The sequence below is a fragment of the Mobula birostris genome, chromosome 8 (genome assembly GCF_030028105.1).
Source record: "Mobula birostris isolate sMobBir1 chromosome 8, sMobBir1.hap1, whole genome shotgun sequence".
NCBI classification, from domain to species: domain Eukaryota; kingdom Metazoa; phylum Chordata; class Chondrichthyes; order Myliobatiformes; family Myliobatidae; genus Mobula; species Mobula birostris.
The window spans coordinates 41,192,181-41,215,171 of NC_092377.1; the positions used below are offsets into that span (position 1 = coordinate 41,192,181).

Below are 22,991 nucleotides of genomic sequence, written 5' to 3' on the forward strand. Positions count from 1 at the left end.
TTATTACATCTGATTGGCTTGTTGCTCAGAGAACAAATTTAATGGCCATTAATAAAATCAGATAGCTTTGACTAACACAGTTTCAAAGGAACCATATTCTATAAGGTAGCTTTTAAGACAATAATTGATCTGTCTTACAATATCCTGGCTATTGACCACTGATACAGGAAATTCGCCTTAAATTCTGACTGGAATCATAATAGAACAAACACATCAATCATGCCAATCCTGTACACATTCACTATAAATCTCAAGATCAAATGTTTTCTCCTCCAAGCACAACTGGTAGTCTATCACCTCACCACAAATCCCATCTCACTTGCTTAACATTTCCAACATTTTCTAATTTTATTCAGGGATAGTCACGTAGCATTTTTCAAGTCTCAGTAATCCTTAGCATAACAAGTGACAGTTCAAAAGTAATTGTTCCAGTAATGAAACTTCTGACAAGTTTGACTGTCAGAACTATTCTCAAGGAATCATTTCGAGTAATCAGAGTTATGTTTTGAGTGAGTACACAAACCCAGTCCATTCACCCTGCTTCAGAAACAGTTTTACATCTGAACATGCAAGATACAAATCCCATCATCAAGGACACTTTCAAAAGTCAGTTCCTCAAGAAGTTGGGCTCTATTTTGAAGGATCCTCACCATCCAAGACATGCCCTCCTCATTACTACCAACAGAAAGGTGGTACAGAAGCCTGATGATGAACAATCAACATTTTAGGACAGCTTCTTCCCTTCAGTCATCAGATTTCCGAAAGGTCCATGAACTGATGAACAGCACCTTACTACTTTTAAAATATATTTCTTATTCTAACTTGCTGTATTTTTTTTATGTACTGCATTGTACTACTGCAGCAAAACAAGAAATTTCACAACATATATCAATGATAATAAACCTGATTCTGATTCACACCAAAGCTAAGCACTAAACCACTATCAGAGTCATGAGGCATCAGGGACTAAACCATAAACTCCTTTGGGCAATTCACTGCAATATTTTCTGTTTTGGAAAGTATATCATTAACCTTCTTACAGCACCAGTGACCTGGGTTCAATCCTGACCTCGGATGCTGAATGAGTGGAGTTAACACATCTCCTGTGGCCATATGGGTTTCACTGGATCCTTCAGTTTTCTCCCATATCCCAAAGATGTGCATGTTGATAGGCAAATGGTCTCCTAGCGTGTAAATGTATGGTTGAATCTAGGGGGAGTCGATGGACAAGTGGGGAGAATAGTTTGGAGAGGTAATGAGAGCACTGCAAGTCACCACCAGGTTAAAGGACCAAATGGCCTTCTTAAAGGACACAAAGAAAATATAGAAAGTGACATATAGAAAATTAACACTTGCTTTAAACATATAGTTTTTGTCCAACACTTATCCATCAGTCAACTACAGTAAACTATATTTTTTCCTTTAGAGTGAAAATTTAGGAAATAAATAAAATGAAATTAATTAATCCATCAAATTCCCTCTCCCTTCCCACCCATTTCCTTTTAAATATTTTTATGTGATTTAGATATCTGACAAAATTTTACAGCAGGCCTGAGATATTAAATCTATTTTAATCTTAATAATATGCTGTGCCCCAAAAATAAACTTCATCACTGAAGCTTATAGTTATCAGAAAGGGGAAAAGATTCATGTTGTACACCAGCAAGCTACCATAACTTATGTCACCCTCAATCCCAAGTAACTGTCTTAAAACGATCACAACTTAAGGATATTTGGAGTGCAGCCAACTGACACAAAATGTGTAGGATGATAGCTCTTCCTTGACATTTTGACCTCAAGCTAAGTAACCTCTTCTCTACCAGCAAGATTCGTAAACTAATTATATTTAATAAGACTGGTATTATAAATTAATTGTAACTTGATGTCAACAGCAGGAAGTGTTATTCCGACAATTTAACGTGAAAACTCTTCCGTTAAAAAAAAAGTTAAAATTAGTAATGATCATCCTTGGTTTTATACGGGTACACGCACGAAAGCGATGAAGTGTTCCCCATATTTTCACCACCCGGTGAGTTGGCCCGCAGCGGACAGCATCTCCCAGCAAATCCGAGAACAAGGCTGCAGGCCTGGGAACGGTCTGAACTTAGCAACCTTACCCAGTCTGACGAATACCGCTGACGAGGATTTTTTAAAAAGAGAGAACACTGCATTCAGGGATATCGGAGAGAGACAGATAAATAGATGGCATATTATGTTTCGTACCAAGGCGATGTCCTTCGGCGAACAGTCCATTAAAAACTTCGAGATAGACGGAACCTCTTCTGACTCAGTAGCGGCCATCTTCACTCGTAGGCCCAAGGCCGGCAGCACCGGAAATGATCATCACCAAGGCCAAACATCCGCTCCAGCGGCCCCGGCACGTTACTCAGCGTTTGCTCCACGCTCAATGTCAAGAGCACACTCATGCTATCGCCCTGCAAGGATCTTTCATGCTTTGCACGTAATTTACTTACTAAACTTTTTTGTTCGATGATATGTTTTGTTGAATTTATCAGATTGCTTTTTCAGTTGATCGCACAGTTAGAAATAGATCAATCTCCAAATTAGTGAGTTCTTGTTTATTTGAGGAGTGAATTTTGCTTTCATCTCCACAGACGCTGCCTGGCATGCTGAATGGTCTTAAAACTTTTACTTTTGGCTAAATATTCCTTATATGATATCATCTCAGTTATTAGCACAGTGATGGAAAGTGTCATCAACGGTGCAGTTGTGGCATTTCCTCACCAATAAACGCTAAATTTATGAGATCTCAAATCTCAATCTCATTATAGCGTTTGTATAAGCACAGGCAAGAGGGTAATCTGCATGTGTGAAGCAAGAGTGTCTATTCATATCATTAAAGAAACATGCTTCATTTAGGGGGACTAACAAAATTAAATTTATGGGAAACAAGAGGGAGACTGATGAAATAATTCTCTAAATGGGTACCTGACACAGAAGAAACCATGGAGAGATCAAAAAACAAACTTCAACAAACTTTATTGAGTTCAGCTGCTGCATCAGTCACAGATTCCATATCAATTGGGCCTCAGCTCGAATATTTCATTCAATTTTTGACACAATACTTTCAGAGGCCTGTGGGTGTTCCAAAGAAAGTGCAAAGAAATTTACTTGAATGTTCCCAGAGATGAAGAATTTCATAAAAAGATAAGGTTGGGGAAGATCAGGTTAGGTCGTTGTCTAAAAAAAGAAATTTGAGATAAGATTTCACAGGGTCATAATAGATTGAATCATGATAGACAGAACAAAACTCTTCCTATTAGCAGGGACCAGTGGCAAGAATTAATATTTTTTGCAAAGTGTAAAAGAGAGTTGTGAATTATCATTTGGAATTTAACTTCTGCCCAGATAGTATAAATATAATTATCAATACTTTCAAAAGTGATTTGGATAGGCCCCTGAATAATTTGCAGGGCTATGGGGAAAGCAGAGAAATGAGTCCTATGGGAGCAGACATCAACTCCATGGGCTAAATCATAACAATTTATTGATTTTATTATCCGCACAGTAGAGACTAGGGAACTATATTACCTACATCCCCTCTAAGTTACAAAACAGCCTCACTAGGAAATATGTTTCTATTAGAATGTAGGATATTTTGGCCCCAAAATGTATGTACTGAATATGTCAAATTAAACTAATCCCATCCCATCATGATCATAACTCTCCATATTCATGAGCCTGTCTAAATGTCTCATAAGCACCAGTACATTCCAAGCACCTACCATGCTCTGTGTTTAAAAAAAACTAGCCCACTCTTCTTCTTTAAACTTACCCTCCTCTGCTTAAAGTTATGTCATCTAGTATTTGATATTTCTAACTGGAGAAAAAGAACTCTGACTATTTACCTATCTATGCTTCTTATAATTTTATATAATTTGATGAGATGTCTTGTGATCTTGTGATTTCCCCGTCTCTACTTATCAGGACATTCTTATCAACAGTGCTATTTTAATATCTTGATCACAAGAATAACAGCAGCTCAATAAAGTGGCTCAACATGACTGTCTCTCCACTAGAACCGGCAATAAATCTAGCCTTGCCAATAAAACCTACATTCTATAAATGAATTTAAGTCTCACTACCAAAACAAATGTCATTGTTAAAACCAGAAACCATTCATCCTGAAACCCTTCATTGCTGTTGTAAATGCCAGCGGCCTAACGGGCAGTAATTAACTGATACTAGTCAGGTATTTTCTCAGTTGGACTTACACTGCTTAGACAGGCATTTCAAGCTCATTCCGATTTAAATTGTTGAAAAGCTGCTTATTTGGTTATGATCTTTTGTTCTTACATTCTTTTATGCATTTTCCATTGATGTGTTCAGAACAAAACTTTAGGGGCAAATTATTCAGCTAAGCTAGAAATCTTAAAATGATGAAATAATTTACAGCTTATAGCTCCTTTATCTTAATTTAATAGGATAGAAACAATGTTTTTATACAGAAAGACTGTATGGACTGTAGTTAATTAAATTGGACACGCTCCATAAACCACGAAGAACTTCAGCAAAGGTGAGTAACATTCATAATTATGTATTAATATTCATTATATAAGGTGATTAAATGTTTCAGCACACCGCCCTGCACCTGGGACAGTCTCCCTTTAATTTTTTTTTTAAAAGGCATTGCAGGATTGTGGGTGTAGTTGCATATCATATGTTAACCGAGTAACGCCAGTACAGTATATGAAAAAAGGTAAGAAGTGTTTGGCGCACAGAATGACCTCATGTAATCTTTCGCAAAATTATGCATGCATAATTTTTCCGAAAAATCGCGCAGATTGGAGGGCGTTGCAAAAGAGTGTTTCGGCAACAAAGCCCAGTCATTGTCTGATTTATTATTCTTTTATGCGTGCCGGTCTTGGAATGGATTTGTAGGCCTGCAGCGTGGATGGAAGTGCCAGGAACTGCGGCATTGCCGAAAAGAGCTAGTTGCAGAGTTTGTGATCCGCTAGAGCCGCCTTTTTATTTACAGCGTGGATGTTTAGAATCATACTTTGTGTTGAGGACTGTTGGAGGAATAATAATCTTTCCCCAGTAGTAGCAGCAACTGTGTCGCGGGCAGTCTGTAAAAATGCAACGTTTGCATTCATTTGGGGAGTTGCCGGGACGTAACCTCTAATTATTTTAACTTCGTTTATCCTTGGTAGAGTTTTCAGAGCAGATAAATTGCAGGATGGTCCACACGACAGATTGACGGTGCATGTGCAGGTAGAATTGCCTGCTTAGTTATTTTTGCCGAAGGCGGTGGGGGGGGGGGCGTTGCGTGGGAATAATTCTCGAAGGAATTTTCGTTCTGTTCGCAGTCTGTTAAATTTTGCAGTGCCCGACACTGGTTTCACGCTCCTAATCCTTACAAAATATAACTGATAATTGCTAACCTTTTCACTCCATTTCCAGCTATTGTAAAGAAGCCCAGTATATAGTGTGGAATGAGAGGAAGTATGTTACCAAAGTTTAGGCAGCCTCGTTACCTTGTTTTACGGACTTCTGGTCACTAATAGCTACCAGTTGTGTTTGAATTGTTCTTTCAAAGAAGGCAATGAATTCGTTGCTCTTGTCATTTTCCTTTCTTTATCGTGGATTATATATTCCGCAAATGCCGACCTGACCATATTTAGGAAAACTGTTTATTGCTGAGTTAGAATAATGTCCGAAGTGAAAGTTGAAAACCAGTTTGTATTGGTTCTGTTTCAAATTGGCTCTCCGGAAGATTTGGATACAAAACAACCATTGTTTGTTGAATTTTGCGTTGTCAAAGTTCATCCAGATTTAATGCTCCCTCCAACAACTTCAATCTATTTGGCTCTGAAAGTTTCCCTATGTCTAATTTGAAACACACATATTTTTGAGATCCACACTACCTTAAGCAAAGAACAGAGGAAAAGATTTGAGAATGTTTTCAAATTTTTCTTGAAATATAGCAGTATCCAAAAATCCAAGTATCATTGGCCAATGATAATACAAGTCGAACATTGTCATTCTGGATGGTATTGCACACAAAAGCCTTGTGAAAATTGCAGACCTACATCACCTGACAGAGTATGCAGTCACTTGATTTCCATTTCAGCTCCATCAGATACCCTTGAGCCCACAAAATATCAATGGAAGCATCATCTTCTGTCCTGTTTCAAGTATATCCCCTTCATAGCTAGTAGGTCATAACCAACATTCCATTGCATGTGGTAGAATTTATTCTATCTCAAGCAGTCAAGGCATATGTTAAATTAAAAGTGAATTTTATTTGCCTCATAGTGTTTGAATTTGGATTACCTTGTTTATTGGCATTTGGTTTAAAATATTACATTCTATAATATGAAATTAATATGCAATATGTTCACAAAAATACAGAATGATCAGTGTAGGAGAAGGCCATTTTCTAGGTGGAGCTCATTTCTGCATTCTACTTCCTTTCCCTCGCTCACAGTCCTTGTACACGTTTTTCTAGTTCCTTTTTTAAAGTTATAGGTGAATGCGGTTCCACTGCACTGCCTAGAACTAAATTCCAATCGTAACCTTGCAGTGTAAATGTCAGTTCTATTTTTCTTTTGTCAATCATCTTTATTTTGTGTCCCTTTTTTGATTCCTCTGATAATGGGAACAGATTTCTTCTGAAATTCCCTTTGCCTTGAAACGTGTTTTCCCCCTTCATTCTGTTCTCTACACGCATTATCCCTGGAACCATGCTCGTGATTCTCTTCTGTACTTTGTCAGAACCTTTTGCATCTTTCAAATGGTGTCCATGACTGGACAAGATTTTCCATGTCTGGCAGACACAAAGTTTGGTAAAGGTTGCTCTTCCATTTATGCCTTTTTCTAAACTCTAGGAACCTACAGCCTTTTTTATTTAACTGTTTATTTAACAAGCTATGCACAAATAGTCCATTCTATTCTTGTATCCCTTTTAGAATTTATAGAACATTAAAAATCCACAGCACATTACAGGCCCTTTGGCCCACAATGTTCTGCCGACCATGTAACCTACTCTAGAAACTGTCTAGGATTTCCCTACTGCATAACCATCTATTTTTCTAAGCTCCATGTACCTATCCAAGGGTCTCTTAAAAGACCCTAACGTATCCACCTCCACCACCATCACCTGCAGTGCATTCCACCCACTCACCACTCTCTGTGTGGAAAAACTTACCTTGTACCTACTTCCAAGCACCTTAAAACTATGCACCCTCGTGATAGCCATTTCAACCCTGGGAAGAAGCCTCTGGCTATCCACACATTCAATGCCTCTCATCATTCATGCACTCTTATCAGGTCACCTCTCATCCTCCATCCCTCCAAGGAGAAAGGGCCAAGTTCACTCAACCTATTCTTATAAGGTATGCTCTCCAATCCAGGCAACATTCTTGTAAATCTCCTCTGCATTCTCTCTTGCATCCACATCCTTCCTGTAATGAGGTGACCAGAACTGAACACAGCACTCCAAATGGGGTATAACTAAGGTCTTGTATAGCTGTGATATTACCTCAAGGCTCTTGAGCTCAGTCCCATGGTTGATGAAAACCAACAGACCATACGCCTTCTTAACAACATTCTCAACCTATGCAGAGCAGCTTTGAGCTATGGACGTGGACCCCAAGATCTTCCTGATTCTCCACACTGCCAAGAGTCTTCCCATTAATATTCTGTCTTCAAATTTGACCTACCTAAATGAACCACTTCACGCTTTTCTGGGTTGAACTCCATTTGCTGCTTCTCAGCCCAGTTCTGCATCCTGTCATTGTCCCGCCGTAACCTCTGAAACCCTCCAGACTATCTACAACACCCCCAACCGTTATGTCATCAGCAAACTTACTAACCCACCCTTCTGCTTCCTCATCCAGGTCAATTATAAAAATCGCAAAGAGGAGGGGTCCCAGAACAGATCCCTGAGGCACACCACTGATCACCGACCTTCATGCAGAATATGGCCCATCTACAGCCACTCTTTGCCTTCTGTGGGCAAGCCAGTTCTGGGTCCACAAAGCAATGTCCCCTTGGATCCCATACCTCCTTACTTTCTCAATAAGCCTTGCATGGGGTACCTTATCAAACGCTTTGCTGAAATCCATATACACTACATCTACTGCTCTTCCTTCATCAATGTGTTTAGTCACATCCTCAAAAATTCAATCAGGCTCGTAAGACATGACCTACCCTTGACAAAACCATGCTGACTATTCCTAATCATATTATCCCTCTCCAAATGTTCATAAATCCTGCCTCTCAGGATCTTCACCATCAACTTACCAACTACTGAAGTAAGACTCACTTGTCTATAATTTCCTGGGCTATCTCTACTCCCTTTCTTGAATAAGGGAACAACATCCGCAACCCTCCAATCCTCGAACCTCTCCCGTCCCCATTGATGATGCAAAGATCGTCACCAGAGGCTCAGCAATCTCCCTCGCCTCCCACAGTAGTCTGGGGTACATCCCATCTGGTCCCGGCGACTTATCCAACTTGATGCTTTCCAAAAGCTCCAGCACATCCTCTTTCTTAATATCTACATGCTCAAGCTTTTCAGTCTGCTGCAAATCATTACAACAATCACCAAGATCCTTTTCCATAGTGAATACTGAAGCAAAGTATTCATTAAGTACTCCTGCTGGTTCCTCCAGTTCCATAAACATTTTCCCACTGTCACACTTGATAGGTCCTATTCTTTCATGTCTTATCCTCCTGCTCTATCCTCTTTTAGTCCGATGTATGCCATCTCCACAATTGCCAAGGTCCTTTTTACTGGTGAATACTGAAGCAAAATATTCATTAAGTACCTCCGCTACCTCCTCCAGCTTAGCTCCATGCACATATTTCCACTCTCACTCCTGATTGGTCTTAATCTCATACGGCTCATCCTCCTGCTCTTCACATATTTGTCGAATGCCTTGGGGTTTTACTTAATCCGCTCGCCAAGGCTTCTCTTTCCATAGATCATCCCTGGCCTGTGTTGGCAAAATGTTATACCGGTACTTTTATTTCACTGGCATTTCTTTGGCATTAATACAGGGATGACTACTTTCCATAACACATTTAATGCATTTTCATTTGTGTGTACAAAGCTTAATTTCCAAATATTGCATTGTGAAATGTTTTGCAAGTGTCCCTGACCACAGCGCAGTGCAGGTTGGTCAGTGGGGCAAAAGTGGCATTTTGTACCTTCGATATGTATGATATAAAAATACTGGTTGACGCTAAAAACAGTTTCAAATATGATGAGCAGAGAAGAATGAGGATGTCAGATAGTCTGTGCAACATCTGAATGTCTGATTGCAGAACTTGGCATGATGGCTTAAAACTTGTGTTAAGTTAACAAAGGCAGTAAGTTATTTATATCATGAAGTGTGAAAATGTGTGGCTGCCAGACTTATACAACTGACACCAAGAAAATGTCATAAGCACTGAGGTGAATTGTAGCTGGAATTTCTGAGGTCAATTTCCTAATGGATGCAATTTTACCCAGGAATGATCACTGACATGACTGAAGCAAATTAAATTTTCTTCCTGTACATTTTTTAAGAAAGACTCTAATGGATCCATTTTAGGACCTTGTCTTTCAGAATATAATATGAAACCATTAAGAAGATAATTAGAGTCATCCTCAATCTGCAAACACTGGTGCAGGTGGATATTTGGCTACGTGTGAAAGCTATCAAGTGAAAGATTATTTAAAGTTCAAAGTACATTTATTATCAAAGTATGTATACATTATACAATGTTCAGCTTCATCTCTTTACAAGGCATCTATAAAACAAGAAACCGAAAAAAAGAGCAAACACCCAATACACGGTGGAGGGGGGGAACACAAGTTGTGCAAACATTAAAAACAAGCAACAGCATTTAGACTGAAAGTGAAGTCCACTGACAAGAAGCCTGGAGCAGCTGGAGCAGGCTCTTAGCCTCAGTCTAACAAAGATTGGAGCAGTGAACAGAACCGGCCCCACCCACACCTCCGCTCCTGACACCCTGCCATTTCAATCCATCTGGCCAGGTGTTTCTATCATCCAAATATCGGGTCATTCCTCACTCTTAAGTCCTGGGCCCTATCACATTGATACAAGTTGGGCCTAGACCCTGCCACCATGTTTAATACTGGATTTAAATACTTTAAAGCACTTACTTCAAGAAATAGTGTGCTGAGCTCCTCATTATTTGAGTATTTAATTAAAAGCAGATTTTGCAGCGCTTAATGGAAATATTCTTTGATTTAAGATGGTGCAAAGCAGTAACGCTGAATAATTTTAATACAGGTGACCCTGCTTCATGGGCAGCTGGGGTTAGGTTCCTAGAAAACTGGCCATATCACAATTTCCTAAAATGCTAAATTTTCTCATTCATACATGTTAAGAAACACATGTTGGGAAAATAATTTAAGTACTCTTCCATCACAAATTCCATGAGATTGAGCTTTATTGATTACATATCTTTAGTTTTGGGTTGTAATTCGTAAATTCTATAAAGATAAATTTCCATTATCTGAAAAAGCTGTGATGTACAGGGTCACCTGAATTAATAAACTAATTAATGAGCTCCAAGACTTCGGCATCAATACCTCCCTGTGCAATTGGATCCTCAGTTTTCTCACTTGCAGACCCGTCAGTTTGGATTGACAACATCTCCTCCATAATCTCCATCAGCATAGGTGCACCATAAGGCTGTGTACTGAACCCCCTGCTCTAATTGCTTTACACTTATGACTGTGTAGCTAAGCACAGCTCCAATGCTACATTCAGGCTTGATGATGACACCACAATTGAAGGGCGAATCAAATGAATCAGCATATTGGAGGGAGATTGAGTGGTCCCACAACAACATTTTAATTCAACAAGACTAAGGTGCTGATTATTAAGGTGCATCAGGAGGAGGAAACCAGAGGTCCATAGGCCAGTCCATATTAGAGGATCCGAGATAGAGAGGAACAGCAATTTTAAACTTCCAATTGCCCAGCATGAAAGTACAATTATGAGGAAAGCACAGCAGTGTCTCTACATAGGAGTTTGCTAATATTTGGCATGACATCTAAAACTTGGACAGACTTATGTAGGTGTGTAGTGGAGGGTATGTTAACTGGCTGCATCACAGCGTGATACAGAAACATCAATACCCTTGAAAGGAAAATCCTACAAAAAGTAGTGGATATGGCACAGTCCATAATGGGTAAAGCTCTCCCCACCATTGAGCATATCTGCACAGAGCATTATCTCAGGAAAGCAGCACCTAGCACCACCCAGGCCATGCTCTCTTCTCACTGTTGTCGTTAGGAAGAAAGTATAAGAGCCTCAGGACTCTCACTACCAGGTTCAGGAACAGTTATTGCTCCACAACCTGTAGGCTGTTAAACCATAGAGAATAACTTCTTTCAACTTCACTTGAAATTTTACCACAACCTATGGACTCACTTTCAAGGACTCTTCATCTCATGTTCTCAATACTTAGTGTCTGATTATTATATATTTATTTATTTTTGTATTTTCACAGTTTGTTGTCTTTTGCCCACTGAATGCCCAAGTTGGTGCGGTCTTTCATTGATTCTATTATGGCTATTACTCTATTACAGATTTATTGAATATGCCCACAAGAAAATGAATCACAGGGTTGTATATGATGTCAGTTATGTACTTTGATAACAAACTTACTTTGAACATTGAATTAAACATCTGAAGATATTCTTGCTGAAATTAATAACCTTTTAAAACTCGTTAATGTCAAATTTAAATCAAATTGATATGGCACAACTGCAACTGATCTATTCTTTGCAAGCAGTTGTATTATAGCCTGTATTAAAGTTATTTAGATTTTAAGTTCGGCATTGAAATCATGTTGAATTGGCTTTCTTCTAGGGTGGATATCGCAATATTAGGAATGCCTAATGTTATAGAGATGTGCAATTTGAATCTGGAAATGTACTAATTTTTCCAATGTATGATTTTCAAGGAGCTTTGTTTTTATCAAACTGACCTTTGGGAAAATTTATTTGTTTCACTTCATAAATCTGAATGTTTGTTTTTGAAAACAAAGCTGCCCAGTTTAGTTCAATTTTTGTATTTGTTCAGTTTTATGTTTGATAGCACATGGACATAGATAAATATTGATTCCAAAGGAAATTACAGTGTCACAGTACCATTACAAATGCATAGAGACACAGAAATTAGAAGATAAGTTAGAATAAGAAGTTAGAATAGAATTAAATAAGTTTTTTTTATAGGCATCTATTAGTCTCATGAGACCATGTTGTATGGAAGACCAGCAGTTGCCCATGCTGCAAGTCTCCCCTCTCTGTGCTGCCGATGTGTTCTAAGGGAAGGGCATTAGGACCCATACAGCTTGGCACCGGTGTTGTCACAGAGCAATGTGTGGCCTTGCTGAAGGACACACACGCTCCCTCAGCCAAGGCTCGAACTAGCAACCTTCAAATCACTAGACGAATGCTTTAACCACTTGGCCATGCACCAACACAAAAAAGAAGTTAGAAGAAAGAATAGAAAATAAGTTGCTTCAAAACGTCTAACAGGAGGAGATCATCACTTCCACGACTATAGGTGACTCATTATTGAGCCTAATGGCCGAGGGTAAGAAGGACCTCTTTGGAGCAGGGCAATTGTCTTAGTCAATTACTAAAAGTGCTCGTCTGTTCAGCCAAGGTGGCATGCAGAGGGTGAGAAACGTTGGCCAGAATTGCCAGGATTTTCCGTAGGGGTTCTTTGTTCTACCACAGCCCCCAGTGTGTCCAGTTTGACTCCTATAACAGAATCAGCCTTTCTAATCAGTTTATTGAGCCTGTTGGCATCATCCGTGTTGATGCCATTACCCCAGCACATCACCATATAGAAGATTGTACTGGCAACAACTGACTGGTAGAACATGTGAAGGAGAGGCCTGCATGCTCTAAAGAACCTCAGTCTCCTCAAGAAATAGAGGTGACTCTGGCCCTTCTTGTACACAGCCTCTGTGTTGGTGCTCCACTCAAGTCTGCCATCCAGGTGCTCCCCCAGGTACTTGTAGGTCCTCACCATATCCCTGTCCTCACCATCAATAGTAATAGGGAGCAATGCAGGCTTAGTCTTCCTGAAGTCCATCACCATCTCCCTTGTCTGACTGATGTTGAGCTGCAGATGATTCAGCTTGCATCATTTGACAAAGCCCTGCATTCATCCTCCTGTCCTCTCTTTATACATCCAACTCTCTGATGAGTCATCAGAGAATTTCTGCAGATGACATGACTCAGTGTTTTATCTAAAGTCCGAGGTATACGGGGTAAACAGGAAGGGAGCCAGTGCCCCCTGGGTGGCCCCTGTGCTGCTTACAGTCATGTCTGACACACAGCTCTAAAGCTGCACAAACTGTGTTCTGCCAGTCAGGTTACATTGGTAGTGCCAACCTGCACTGAACGGAGCTTTTCTCCCAGCAATGCAGGCTGTATATTATTGAAGGCTGTTGAGAAATCAAAAAACACAGTGCTGTCCTACTTATCCAAATGGGAGTAGGCTACATTCAGCAGGTAGCTGACAGCATAGTTGACTCCTTGTACGTAAACTGCAGGGGATTGAGGGCTGATCTGACCAGGGGTCAGAGGTGAGCCAGGACCGGCCTCTCTAGGGTCTTCATGATGTGTGAGGTCAGGGCCACTGGATGGTGGTCATTCAAGACTTCCGGTTGGCCCTTCTTGGGTACTAGGACCACACATGATGTTTTCCACAAAGGACCCTTTCCAGGCTGAGACTGAGACTGAAAATGCACTGGAGAACTCCACACAGCTGTTCAGCACACTCCTTCAGGACCTTGGGGTTCACGCCATCTGGTCCCAAAGCTTTCCCGTGTCTGAGTTTCCTCCTTCCACAACGATTACCTCTCTCCCGACTAACGCCTGGTGCTCCCATTCCCAAATGCAGCTGTTGATGCTGAAAAATGTTCAAGAACATTTATCTATCCAGTACAGGCACTGATTATTTTAATAAAAATATTGTTGGATATGGATGATACTAGCAAAGCAGTAAATATTTGCTATCTCAGTTTTTTGGTGACAATAACTATCAGACATACAGCATGAGACTGGACTCAGAAATGTTAAACAGAAACTTTTAAATCTCAGCTAAGTATTACTTTTTTTTTCACAACTTAACATCGTGAATAGCTGTGATGCTTCACTCCCAGATGAGCTCAATGCCTTTTATGCATGCATTGAAAAGGAGAATAAAACTACACCTGTGCGGATCCTTGCAGCCTCTGGTGATCCAGTGATCTCTGTATCAGAGGCCAATATCAGAACATTTTTCAAGAGGGTGAACCCTTGCAAAGCGTCAGACCTGATGTGTAGCTGGTAGGGTACTGAAAACCTGTGCCAACCAACTGGTGGGAGTGTTCAAGGACATCTTCAATCCCTCACAGCTGCAGTCAGAAGGGTGGCAATCACACCAGTGCCCAAGAAGAGCAAAGTGAACTGTGTCAACAATTCTCACCCAGTGACCCTCACATTCACTGTTATGAATGCTTTGAGAGGTTGGCTATGGCTAAAATGAACTCCTGCCTAATCAAGGACCTGGACCCCCTGCATTGAGCTTTTTGCCACAATAGCTCTCCAGCAGATGCATTCTCACTGGCTGTCCACTTGGTTTGAATCACCTGGACAGTAGCAATATCTATGTCTATTGACTACAGCTCAGCATTCAACACAATCATACCCTCAGTTCTAATCAACAAGTTCCAAAACCTGGGCCACTGTACCTCAGTCTGCAACTGAATCCTTGACTTCTTCATCAGGAGACCATAGTCTGTGCAGATTGGAAGTAATATCTCCTCTTTACAGACAATCAATACGGGCACACCTCAAGGATGCATACTTAGCCCACTGCTCTACTTTCTCTACACCCATGATTTCGTGGCTAGGCAGAGCTCAAAAACGATCTATAAATTTGCTGATGACACAAATATTGTTGGCAGAATTTCAGATGGTGATGAGAGGCATTCAAGAGTGAGGTAGATCAGCTAGTTTAGTGGTATTGCATCAACAACCTTACACTCGGCATCAGAAAGACCAAGGAATTCAGGAAGGGAAAATTGAGAAAACACACACCAGTTCTCTTCGAGGGATTCGAAGTGAAAAGGGTGAGCAGTTTCAAATTCCTGAGTGTCAACGTCTCTGAGGATCTATCCTGGGCCCTACATATTGATATAATTTCAAAGAAGGCATGGCAGTGGCTTTATTTAATTGAGAGTTAGGGGAGAACTGGTATGTCACAAAAGACATTTGCAAATTTCTACTTGTGTACCATAGAGAGCATTCCAACTCGTTGCATCAGCAGATTGTGTGGAGGCACCACTGCACAGGATTGAAAAAAGCTGCAGGAAGTGCAAACTCAGCCAGCTCCCTCATGGGCTGTAGCCTCCCCAGCATCATGGACACCTTCAAAAGGTGATGCCTGAATTAGACAGCATCCATTGTTAAGGACTTCCATCACCCAGGACGTGTTCTCTCCTCATTGCTATCATCAAGGAAGTACAGGAGCCTGAAAATACACACTTAACCTTTCAGAAACAGCTTCATCACCTCTGCTATCAGATTTCTGAATGGGCAATGAAGCCATGAACACAACCTTAGTATTTTTTCCTCTCTTTTTGCATACCTACTTAATTAATTTTTAAAAATATTACTGTAATAGATTTTATTATTATGTATTGCTGATGCAAAATAACACATTTCTCGACATCTGCTAGTGATATTAAACCTGATTCTGATTTACTGAATTATTTCTGGGGGAAAAAGTGCCATTGTAGAAAATGTAAGTAATTGGACCAGTCAACTACAAAGGCTCTAATTTTGGGTGCTTGAACTTTCTATGGAGGTGGGGATGTGGATATTATCACAACGGATCTGAGACATTTCAATACAGTTGATGTAATTAGTAAGTTTATAAAAATGCTGAAGTTGAAAAGAAATGTTATTCACTGCTGCAACATGAAGTTTCAAACAATCTCTTAGGAAGTCCAAGGACAATGCCAGTTCTGTAAGTCTAGTAGCTTGTGTCATCATTAAGGAGGAATGGTGGGAAGCAGCATGCATACTTTGCAGGTATGAGAACGTAGATCTCTATTTTAAAAAAGCTGAGAAGGACCACTGAAGTGAGTACAAAACTAGTCTGTGTTTATAGCAGTTAGTTCTGTTGGCTTGGCTCAAAGGACCTTGATTCAATCCTGGCCTCGGTTTTTGGCTGTGTAGACTTTACACAGTATCACTGTACACATGTGGTTCCCACTGGGTGCTCCAGTTTTCTTTCTCATCTCAAGAATGCTTGGATTGGTAGGTTAATGTTTACTGTAATTACCTTTCGTTGCAGATAAATGGCAAAACACTTGAATTAAAGAAGAGTTGTGTATATCACAGAGAATGGGTAGAAAGCCCACAGGAAGCAGTGAATGGTGGAATGGACTGATGAGATTGCTGAGAACTGGCATAGTCCCTGAGAGACTGTCCTCTTTCTTTACCAAAATAAGTAATTAATCATTTAATTACGATCTAAAAATGGAACTTTGCAAGCAAGAACTGTTTTGTTTAATAATGTTGACAAGAAAATTCAGTTCTGTAATGATAGTGCCATTCTGATTGTCGTTGAACTGAGAAACAACACTATATATTTGTTGCAGCACACACAAAATGCTGGAGGAACAATGCAGGTCAGGCAGCAGTTATGGAAATGAATAAACGTATCTCACGTTTCTGGTGAGACACTTCATCAGTTTTGTTTCCAGATAATGTTCTTGCTATTCCAGCAATATGACTAATGTGTATTAGCCTAATAATCAAACAATTACAAAGATGAGCAATTTGGTACCTTAGAGTATAATGCAATCCTAATGAAGGCTAAACCAGTCTTGCCCTTGATATACATTCATGCTCTATCACTGTGGTATGTGCAACTTTTTTATTTGTCTACAGAACGAATCTATAATTTTCTTGAGATTATGCTTGTATGATTACATCACCTTTAATGTAGTGAATCATACGTATAACATGCTTAGTTATGATCAATTGCTACTTGCCCAAGTGGTGGTTTTTAATTTGTGAGAATGGTTCATAACTGACTCTACCGTAGGGCTATCAGGATTAGGGATGATTTACTGCCCATCTCCCGCAGGTGTTTCAGGACCATTTAATGAGAACCTTGCCATTATCTCAGTTTGAGAATATTCCAGATTATTGTAACATCAAAACCCAATCTCGTCAGGCTTTCTTGTTTTAGCAAGGAGCAGCCATGGAGGAAGTTAAAATTAATTTGCTGAAATAGTTCCTTGTAAGTAAATAGATAAGAGTAAAAACAACAAATCTTCTTCATTTCATATAACCATTATAGTAGTAGATTAATCATGGCATTAATTCAATACTTCCAAATTCAGTTCTCAAATGCAGCCTCGGGCCATTGTTTTGGGCAAGATGAAAGTTATTGTCATAGTCTAAGTCACCTAGAACCTAGAAAGAAAAGTAATCTTATCACCTTAAGCAACAAACTGACGAACTGAGCTGGTCGGACAGCATCTGTGGGGTAGAGGAAAAATTTGTTGGCATTGTTAGTTGACCTGAAATATCAACAACTCCAGCATCTATGGTCTTGTGTTGACCCTATTATTTTAATTCCTTTTCAATTTCCAGTCAGAGCATGCTCATTCCTGACAATTCAGTCTTCCCATTCTGGTCGCTATGTTTACAGTTGCAACACTGTGTCTACACTGAAGTGGTTGTAGCAATGTAGCACTCTTTAAGTATGGTTGCACGCAAAATTTTAAAAGAAGCTGTATTATCCCAGTATTTCAGATGAACATTGCTATTTTAATATATTTCAACACGTAAATTCCGATTAAAGGATCAGTAGTCCAAAGTATGACGTAGACGCTGCCTGGCCTGCCATGTATTTATGTCTTCTTCTCAATTCAAATGTATTATATCTGCAGTATTTTTATTTTGTTCCAACATATGGTTCTGATTATCTCCCATTCATGGCCTGAAGTTTTCCAATTCCTTTGAACTTGGGATGAATGAGAAAAAAAGTTGTCATCAAATGTTCCTTAAATTTTGCACTATCTGCATCAATGTCCCCCACCCCCTGGCAAACCCACCACCACCAGCCCTATTTTCCTTGCAGTGATATTTCATTTTTCAGGAAATATTTACAATAAAAGGGCTAACTATTAAGTGATTTTTTTAGTTACTGAAGTTATACATACAATTTGTTGGAGCATGCCACAGGGATTGTGGGTGTTGATGCAGAATTTTCAGGTATGCGTTTACTGCTTGATAAAGTATGACAGAATAGCGAAGGAGTAAAACAGTAGGTGTAATTTTATGCAATGTTTTACTGGAGGAACTTTGCAGGTCGAGCAGCATTTGAGGAGAGGGAAGACAATTTAGGGGTGGAATTATTGACGTTTCAGGTCAAAACTCTGCATCAGGACAAAGAACAGAGAGAGGAGATAGCCAGTAGAAAGAGGAGAGGGAGTGGCATGTCAGGCAGGGGGGTGACTGGTGGAACAAGGTGGGGTGAAATATGATGGGCAGATTGAGCCAGGTGTGGGAAGGTTTGAGTTAGGAGATGGAAGCAGGAGGATGCTAGGTGAAGGCAGATGGAGCCAAGAGTGAGGAGGGTAAAGTTGGAGACAACTGGGAGGGTGATAAGTAAGAATACAAAGGCAACTAATACTGAAATCGAAAAAGAAAGGTGATGATGGGAACCACTGAGGCACAGGTCAAGGGCAGATGGAACCAGAGATAGATGGGGGGAGGTGTAAACTTGTGTTGCTCTTGCAAAACCTTGGTACAGATACAAAATAAGCTGAATGTCCCTGGTCTCTACTGTAGCTTTTGACCAGACTACATCAACTTCATTCAAGCCAATGGATTATCTTTTACTTTTTGAGGCACGTGTTTGCTCATTGTACACAACACTTAAGCTAGAAAGCATTGTGAAGTCACAATATACTTTCAGATATTTAACTAAATAAATCTACCTTTTTTCCTCTCAGAAAAAGTAGTTATACTTGGAAGCAACAAGCAGAAAAACATTGCTTTGCAGTTTAACACTGGATCTCAGACGGTCCAAAATTGAACAGGAGGACCGGATGTGGTGTACTCTAAGCCCCTATGTCGCCTTTCATTTTATGTATGAGGTTTCAAATGAATGATTCTGTTTCCTCCAAGTTCTTTGAGATGGTTCAGCTGAAGTTTAACAGACACAATCAGAATAACAATGCAGAATTAGTCAGTCTTTCATGTTCTGGGAAATATGAAGTGAAGCTGCTCTAGCCCACTATAGACAATAGTTATCAATGTTACCTTCTAGCTACAGTCTGTTCAGATTGCCTCACAAACATGTTAATTACGATTGAGAATAGTGCCCATCCTTCTGGGTTAAAAATAAGTCCATCACCACTGCCTTTCTATGCTGTATACTTCATCTTTAAGCTCAAGTAACAGACCACATCACAGCTCATCCTGCCTGTTCTCGCTGTCCATTCTCAACTCAAAATAACAACCCAACAGGGTCACTGAAGCATTTATTTTTAGTCCTTCCTTCCTCTTATCTGAATTGTGAAATCACAAGATAATTATTGATCTTCAAGAGCTCTCTGGTCTTGCTGCAATAGTTAATTTTTTTAAGTGCCTATGATTTTTGCGTTTGGTATTTATATCTGGAAACTAGTTCAAAGTGTTGAATATTACTGCATGCAGAAGATCAACCCAGTCTCAGTCTAAAATACCTTTTATTGGAATCTACAGTATATCCTCTTTGCTCATGAAATTTAAGTTCAAAGTAAATTTATTATCAAATACATATATGTCACCAGATACAACTCTGAGATTCATTTTCTTGCGGGCATACTCAATGAACCTATAATAGAATAGTAACGGTAAGAGATTAAATGAAAGACGCACCAACTTGAACATTCAACCAATGTGCAGAAGACAACAAACTCTGCAAATACAAAAAGAAAGAAATAACGATTAAATAAATAAACAATAAATATACAAAAACATGGGATGAAGAATCCTTGAAAGTCAGTCCATAGGTTGCAGGAACATTTCAATGATGTGGCAAGTGAATTAAGAGACGTTATCCCCTTTGGTTCAAGAGCCTGATGGTTGAGTGGTAATAACAGTGTCTGACAGTATTGACCTCCAATGCATCATGGGGGAGGGTGGACCTCTTTTAATGATGAGATGGCAAATCTGACTAGAGCTGATTCAGTAGAGGAAGTTTTCAAAGAATGACCAGCTTCAAATTAAGATGGATCTTCTGAGCAGACAGCCCTTGGTAGGAAGCTGCTTGCAGAACATTTGGGTTTATGTATTATTTAAATATATCCAAAAGGATTTAAAATTAAGACAGTCATGTCAGGACTGGAATAGAACAAGTTTTTAAAAAAATACAGATGTGAAATTTCATGAGCACTAACTATGTTTAAGGCTATGTTGGGAATTAAATGGTTTACTTAAATATGACACAAGGAAGAATTAAGCATGCCAGTGCCCCATCCAAAGAGACACACTGGATATCTCCACATTGCTGAGTTTCCATTTTTAAATTGCTGATCCATTCTGGAATGGAAGAAAATGATAAGAGTTGGCTCAGACAGTTGCAGGGAGCTGAGCAGCCAAAAGCTTGCTTGCTCTCTCTGCATGCTAAGTACAACCAAAAAGATAGATAACTTATCTCATTGTCAATATGTTGTATGTTACATCAATTTAAGTTAACATGCCATTATTTTCATATAACAAAACATTCAAGATGTTTCACTTAAAAAAAATTGACAAGGCACACATCGACATGTTTGGCTAATGATTAAAAAGTTTGATCATAAACGTATATGGAAAGAATTTGAGTTTATGGGAATGCCAATTGAAAGGGCATAATGATGGCTTTATTAAATCTAGAATGCTTAGTAGACCAGAAGAGATTAGAGGCTTTGGAAAGTTTGAATGAATAGGCTGGATTTTAAACTCATGTTGAGAACTTTAAAAAGATGTTACTTGGTCACCATTAATGGTCAATGAGCGCGAGGCAGGATAAGTGAAGGGAACAGCTAGCTTGAGCAAGGAAGAGGATTTTTCCAAATTTGTCCAGTTTATAGAATTTAGCAAGGAGCATTTCAGCACCGGGCAACATGATACTGGTTAATGTTGAGCAAAGTTATAGAGATGAAAATAGTGACCATACAGATATGTGGTCGGAAGTTCATTCTGTGAAGCACTCTATCTTATTCAGTCAATCAGCAGGTTATAATTCTGCACTTTACTCATTGTCTATACTTTGGCTTCTGCATTTACTTGGTTCCTTGGTGGTAAAGCGTGATTATATTACATTAGGTGAAATTTCTTATTATTTTGTGAGTGTTTGTTAAAAAAAAATTCTGCAACTATGCTAGCTCGATGAATATGCCAGTAAAATTTATGGGAAATGAGCAACAGAACTTTCTTTTTCAGTGCATTGAAGCCGGGTGAACTTATCTCTTACTGTCACTACAAATTGATGCTAATATACCATTTATGTCCAAAATGTAAGTTATATAACTGAGAAATTAAGAATATGGTACATGTGGATGTTATATTGACAGAACTGGGTTACTGCAAAGTTAATGGTTCTTTCAAGTTAAAAATTCATAGATTAATTGCTTTGCCTTGTAAGCTAAAATCACCAAAGACATGGAAACATAGATCTTTGTAGTACTAAATTCTATAAACTGTTCATTTTATTCATGAGATCATAAGGTGTAGGAGCAGAGTAGAATAACTGTCACCTTTGAGTGGGGGGGGTGAAAATTTGTCAATTCCTGTTTATTTCAAGTTACTGGCTTTTTTTTAACAAGGGGAATGTATATCTTTTCGATTTAGCTTAACCTTGCGTAATTCTGTTTCAAAGGAAATGGCAGAGGACCATAAGTCATAGGAACAGAATTAGACCATTTGGCCCATCGAGTCTGCTCTGCCATTCAATCATAGCTGATCCTTTTCTCGCCTCCTCAGCCCCACTCCCTGGCCTTCTTCCCATAATCTTTGATGCTTTGTCCAATCAAGAATCTATGAAGCTCTGCCTTAAATACACCCAACAACTTGGTTTTCACAGCTGCCTATAATAACAAATTCACCACCCTCTGACTAAAGAAATTTCTCAGCATCCCTGTTTTAAATAGATGCCCCTCTATCCTGAGGCTGTGCCCTCTCGTCCTGGACTCCCCCACCATGGGAAACATCCTTTCCACATCTACTCTGAATAGGTTTTTCAACATTCAAAAGGTTTCAATGAGATCCTCCCTCATCCTTCTAAATTCCAGCGAGTACAGACCCAGGACCATCAAATGTTCATCGTGACAACCCTTTCATTCTCAGAATCATCCTTGTGAACCTCCTCTGAAACGAGAAAATCTGCAGATGCTGGAAATCCAAGCAACACACACATTTGATTTGAAAGTGTGTGGGGGGGGGGGGCGCGATAGCGTTACTGGAAGTTTGAGAAATCGATGTTCATGCCATCAGGTTGGAGGCTACCCAAATGGAATACAGTATAAGGTATCATGATAAGGCTACACTTAGGTTGGAAGAACAATACCTTGTATTCTGTTTCAGTAGCCTCCAACTTGATGGCATGAACATTGATTTCTCAAACTTCCAGTAATACCTTCCTCGCCCGCCCCCCCTTCACCATTTCCCATCCCCTTTTCCCTCTCTCGTGTTATCTCCTTGCCTGCCCAACACCTCCCTCTGGTGCTCCTCCCCCTTTTTTTCATTCTTCCATGGCCTTCTGTCTCTTTCACCAATCAACTTCCTAGCTCTTTGCATCATCTCTCCCCCTCCAAGTTTCACTTATTACCTGGTGTTTCTTCTCCCCTTCTCCCACTTTTCAAATCTACTCCTCAGTGCTTTTTATCTCCAGTCCTGCCGAAGGGTTTTGGTTTGAAACGTCGACTGTGCTTTTTTTCCATAGATGCTGCCT

General features: G+C 39.6%; 1 protein-coding gene and 1 long non-coding RNA gene across 9 annotated transcripts in view; one reads left to right on the forward strand and one right to left on the reverse strand.

The window, feature by feature from the left end:
• Window positions 1-2,321, reverse strand: part of ubr2 (ubiquitin protein ligase E3 component n-recognin 2) — a 176,924-nt gene extending 174,603 nt beyond the window's left edge. For all 8 annotated transcript variants that reach the window (XM_072265038.1, XM_072265036.1, XM_072265037.1 and 5 more), the window contains exon 1: window positions 2,224-2,321. In XM_072265038.1, the coding sequence (XP_072121139.1) occupies window positions 2,224-2,301 (78 nt within the window). In that variant the 5' untranslated portion in view covers window positions 2,302-2,321. The remainder of the gene's footprint in view (window positions 1-2,223) is intronic.
• A 59-nt stretch (window positions 2,322-2,380) lies between these two features.
• LOC140202179 (uncharacterized) lies at window positions 2,381-16,426 on the forward strand. The gene is made up of 3 exons (XR_011887021.1): window positions 2,381-2,461; window positions 4,446-4,537; window positions 16,350-16,426. It is a non-coding gene; the product is annotated as an uncharacterized lncRNA (long non-coding RNA).
• Window positions 16,427-22,991: the final 6,565 nt, after the last annotated feature.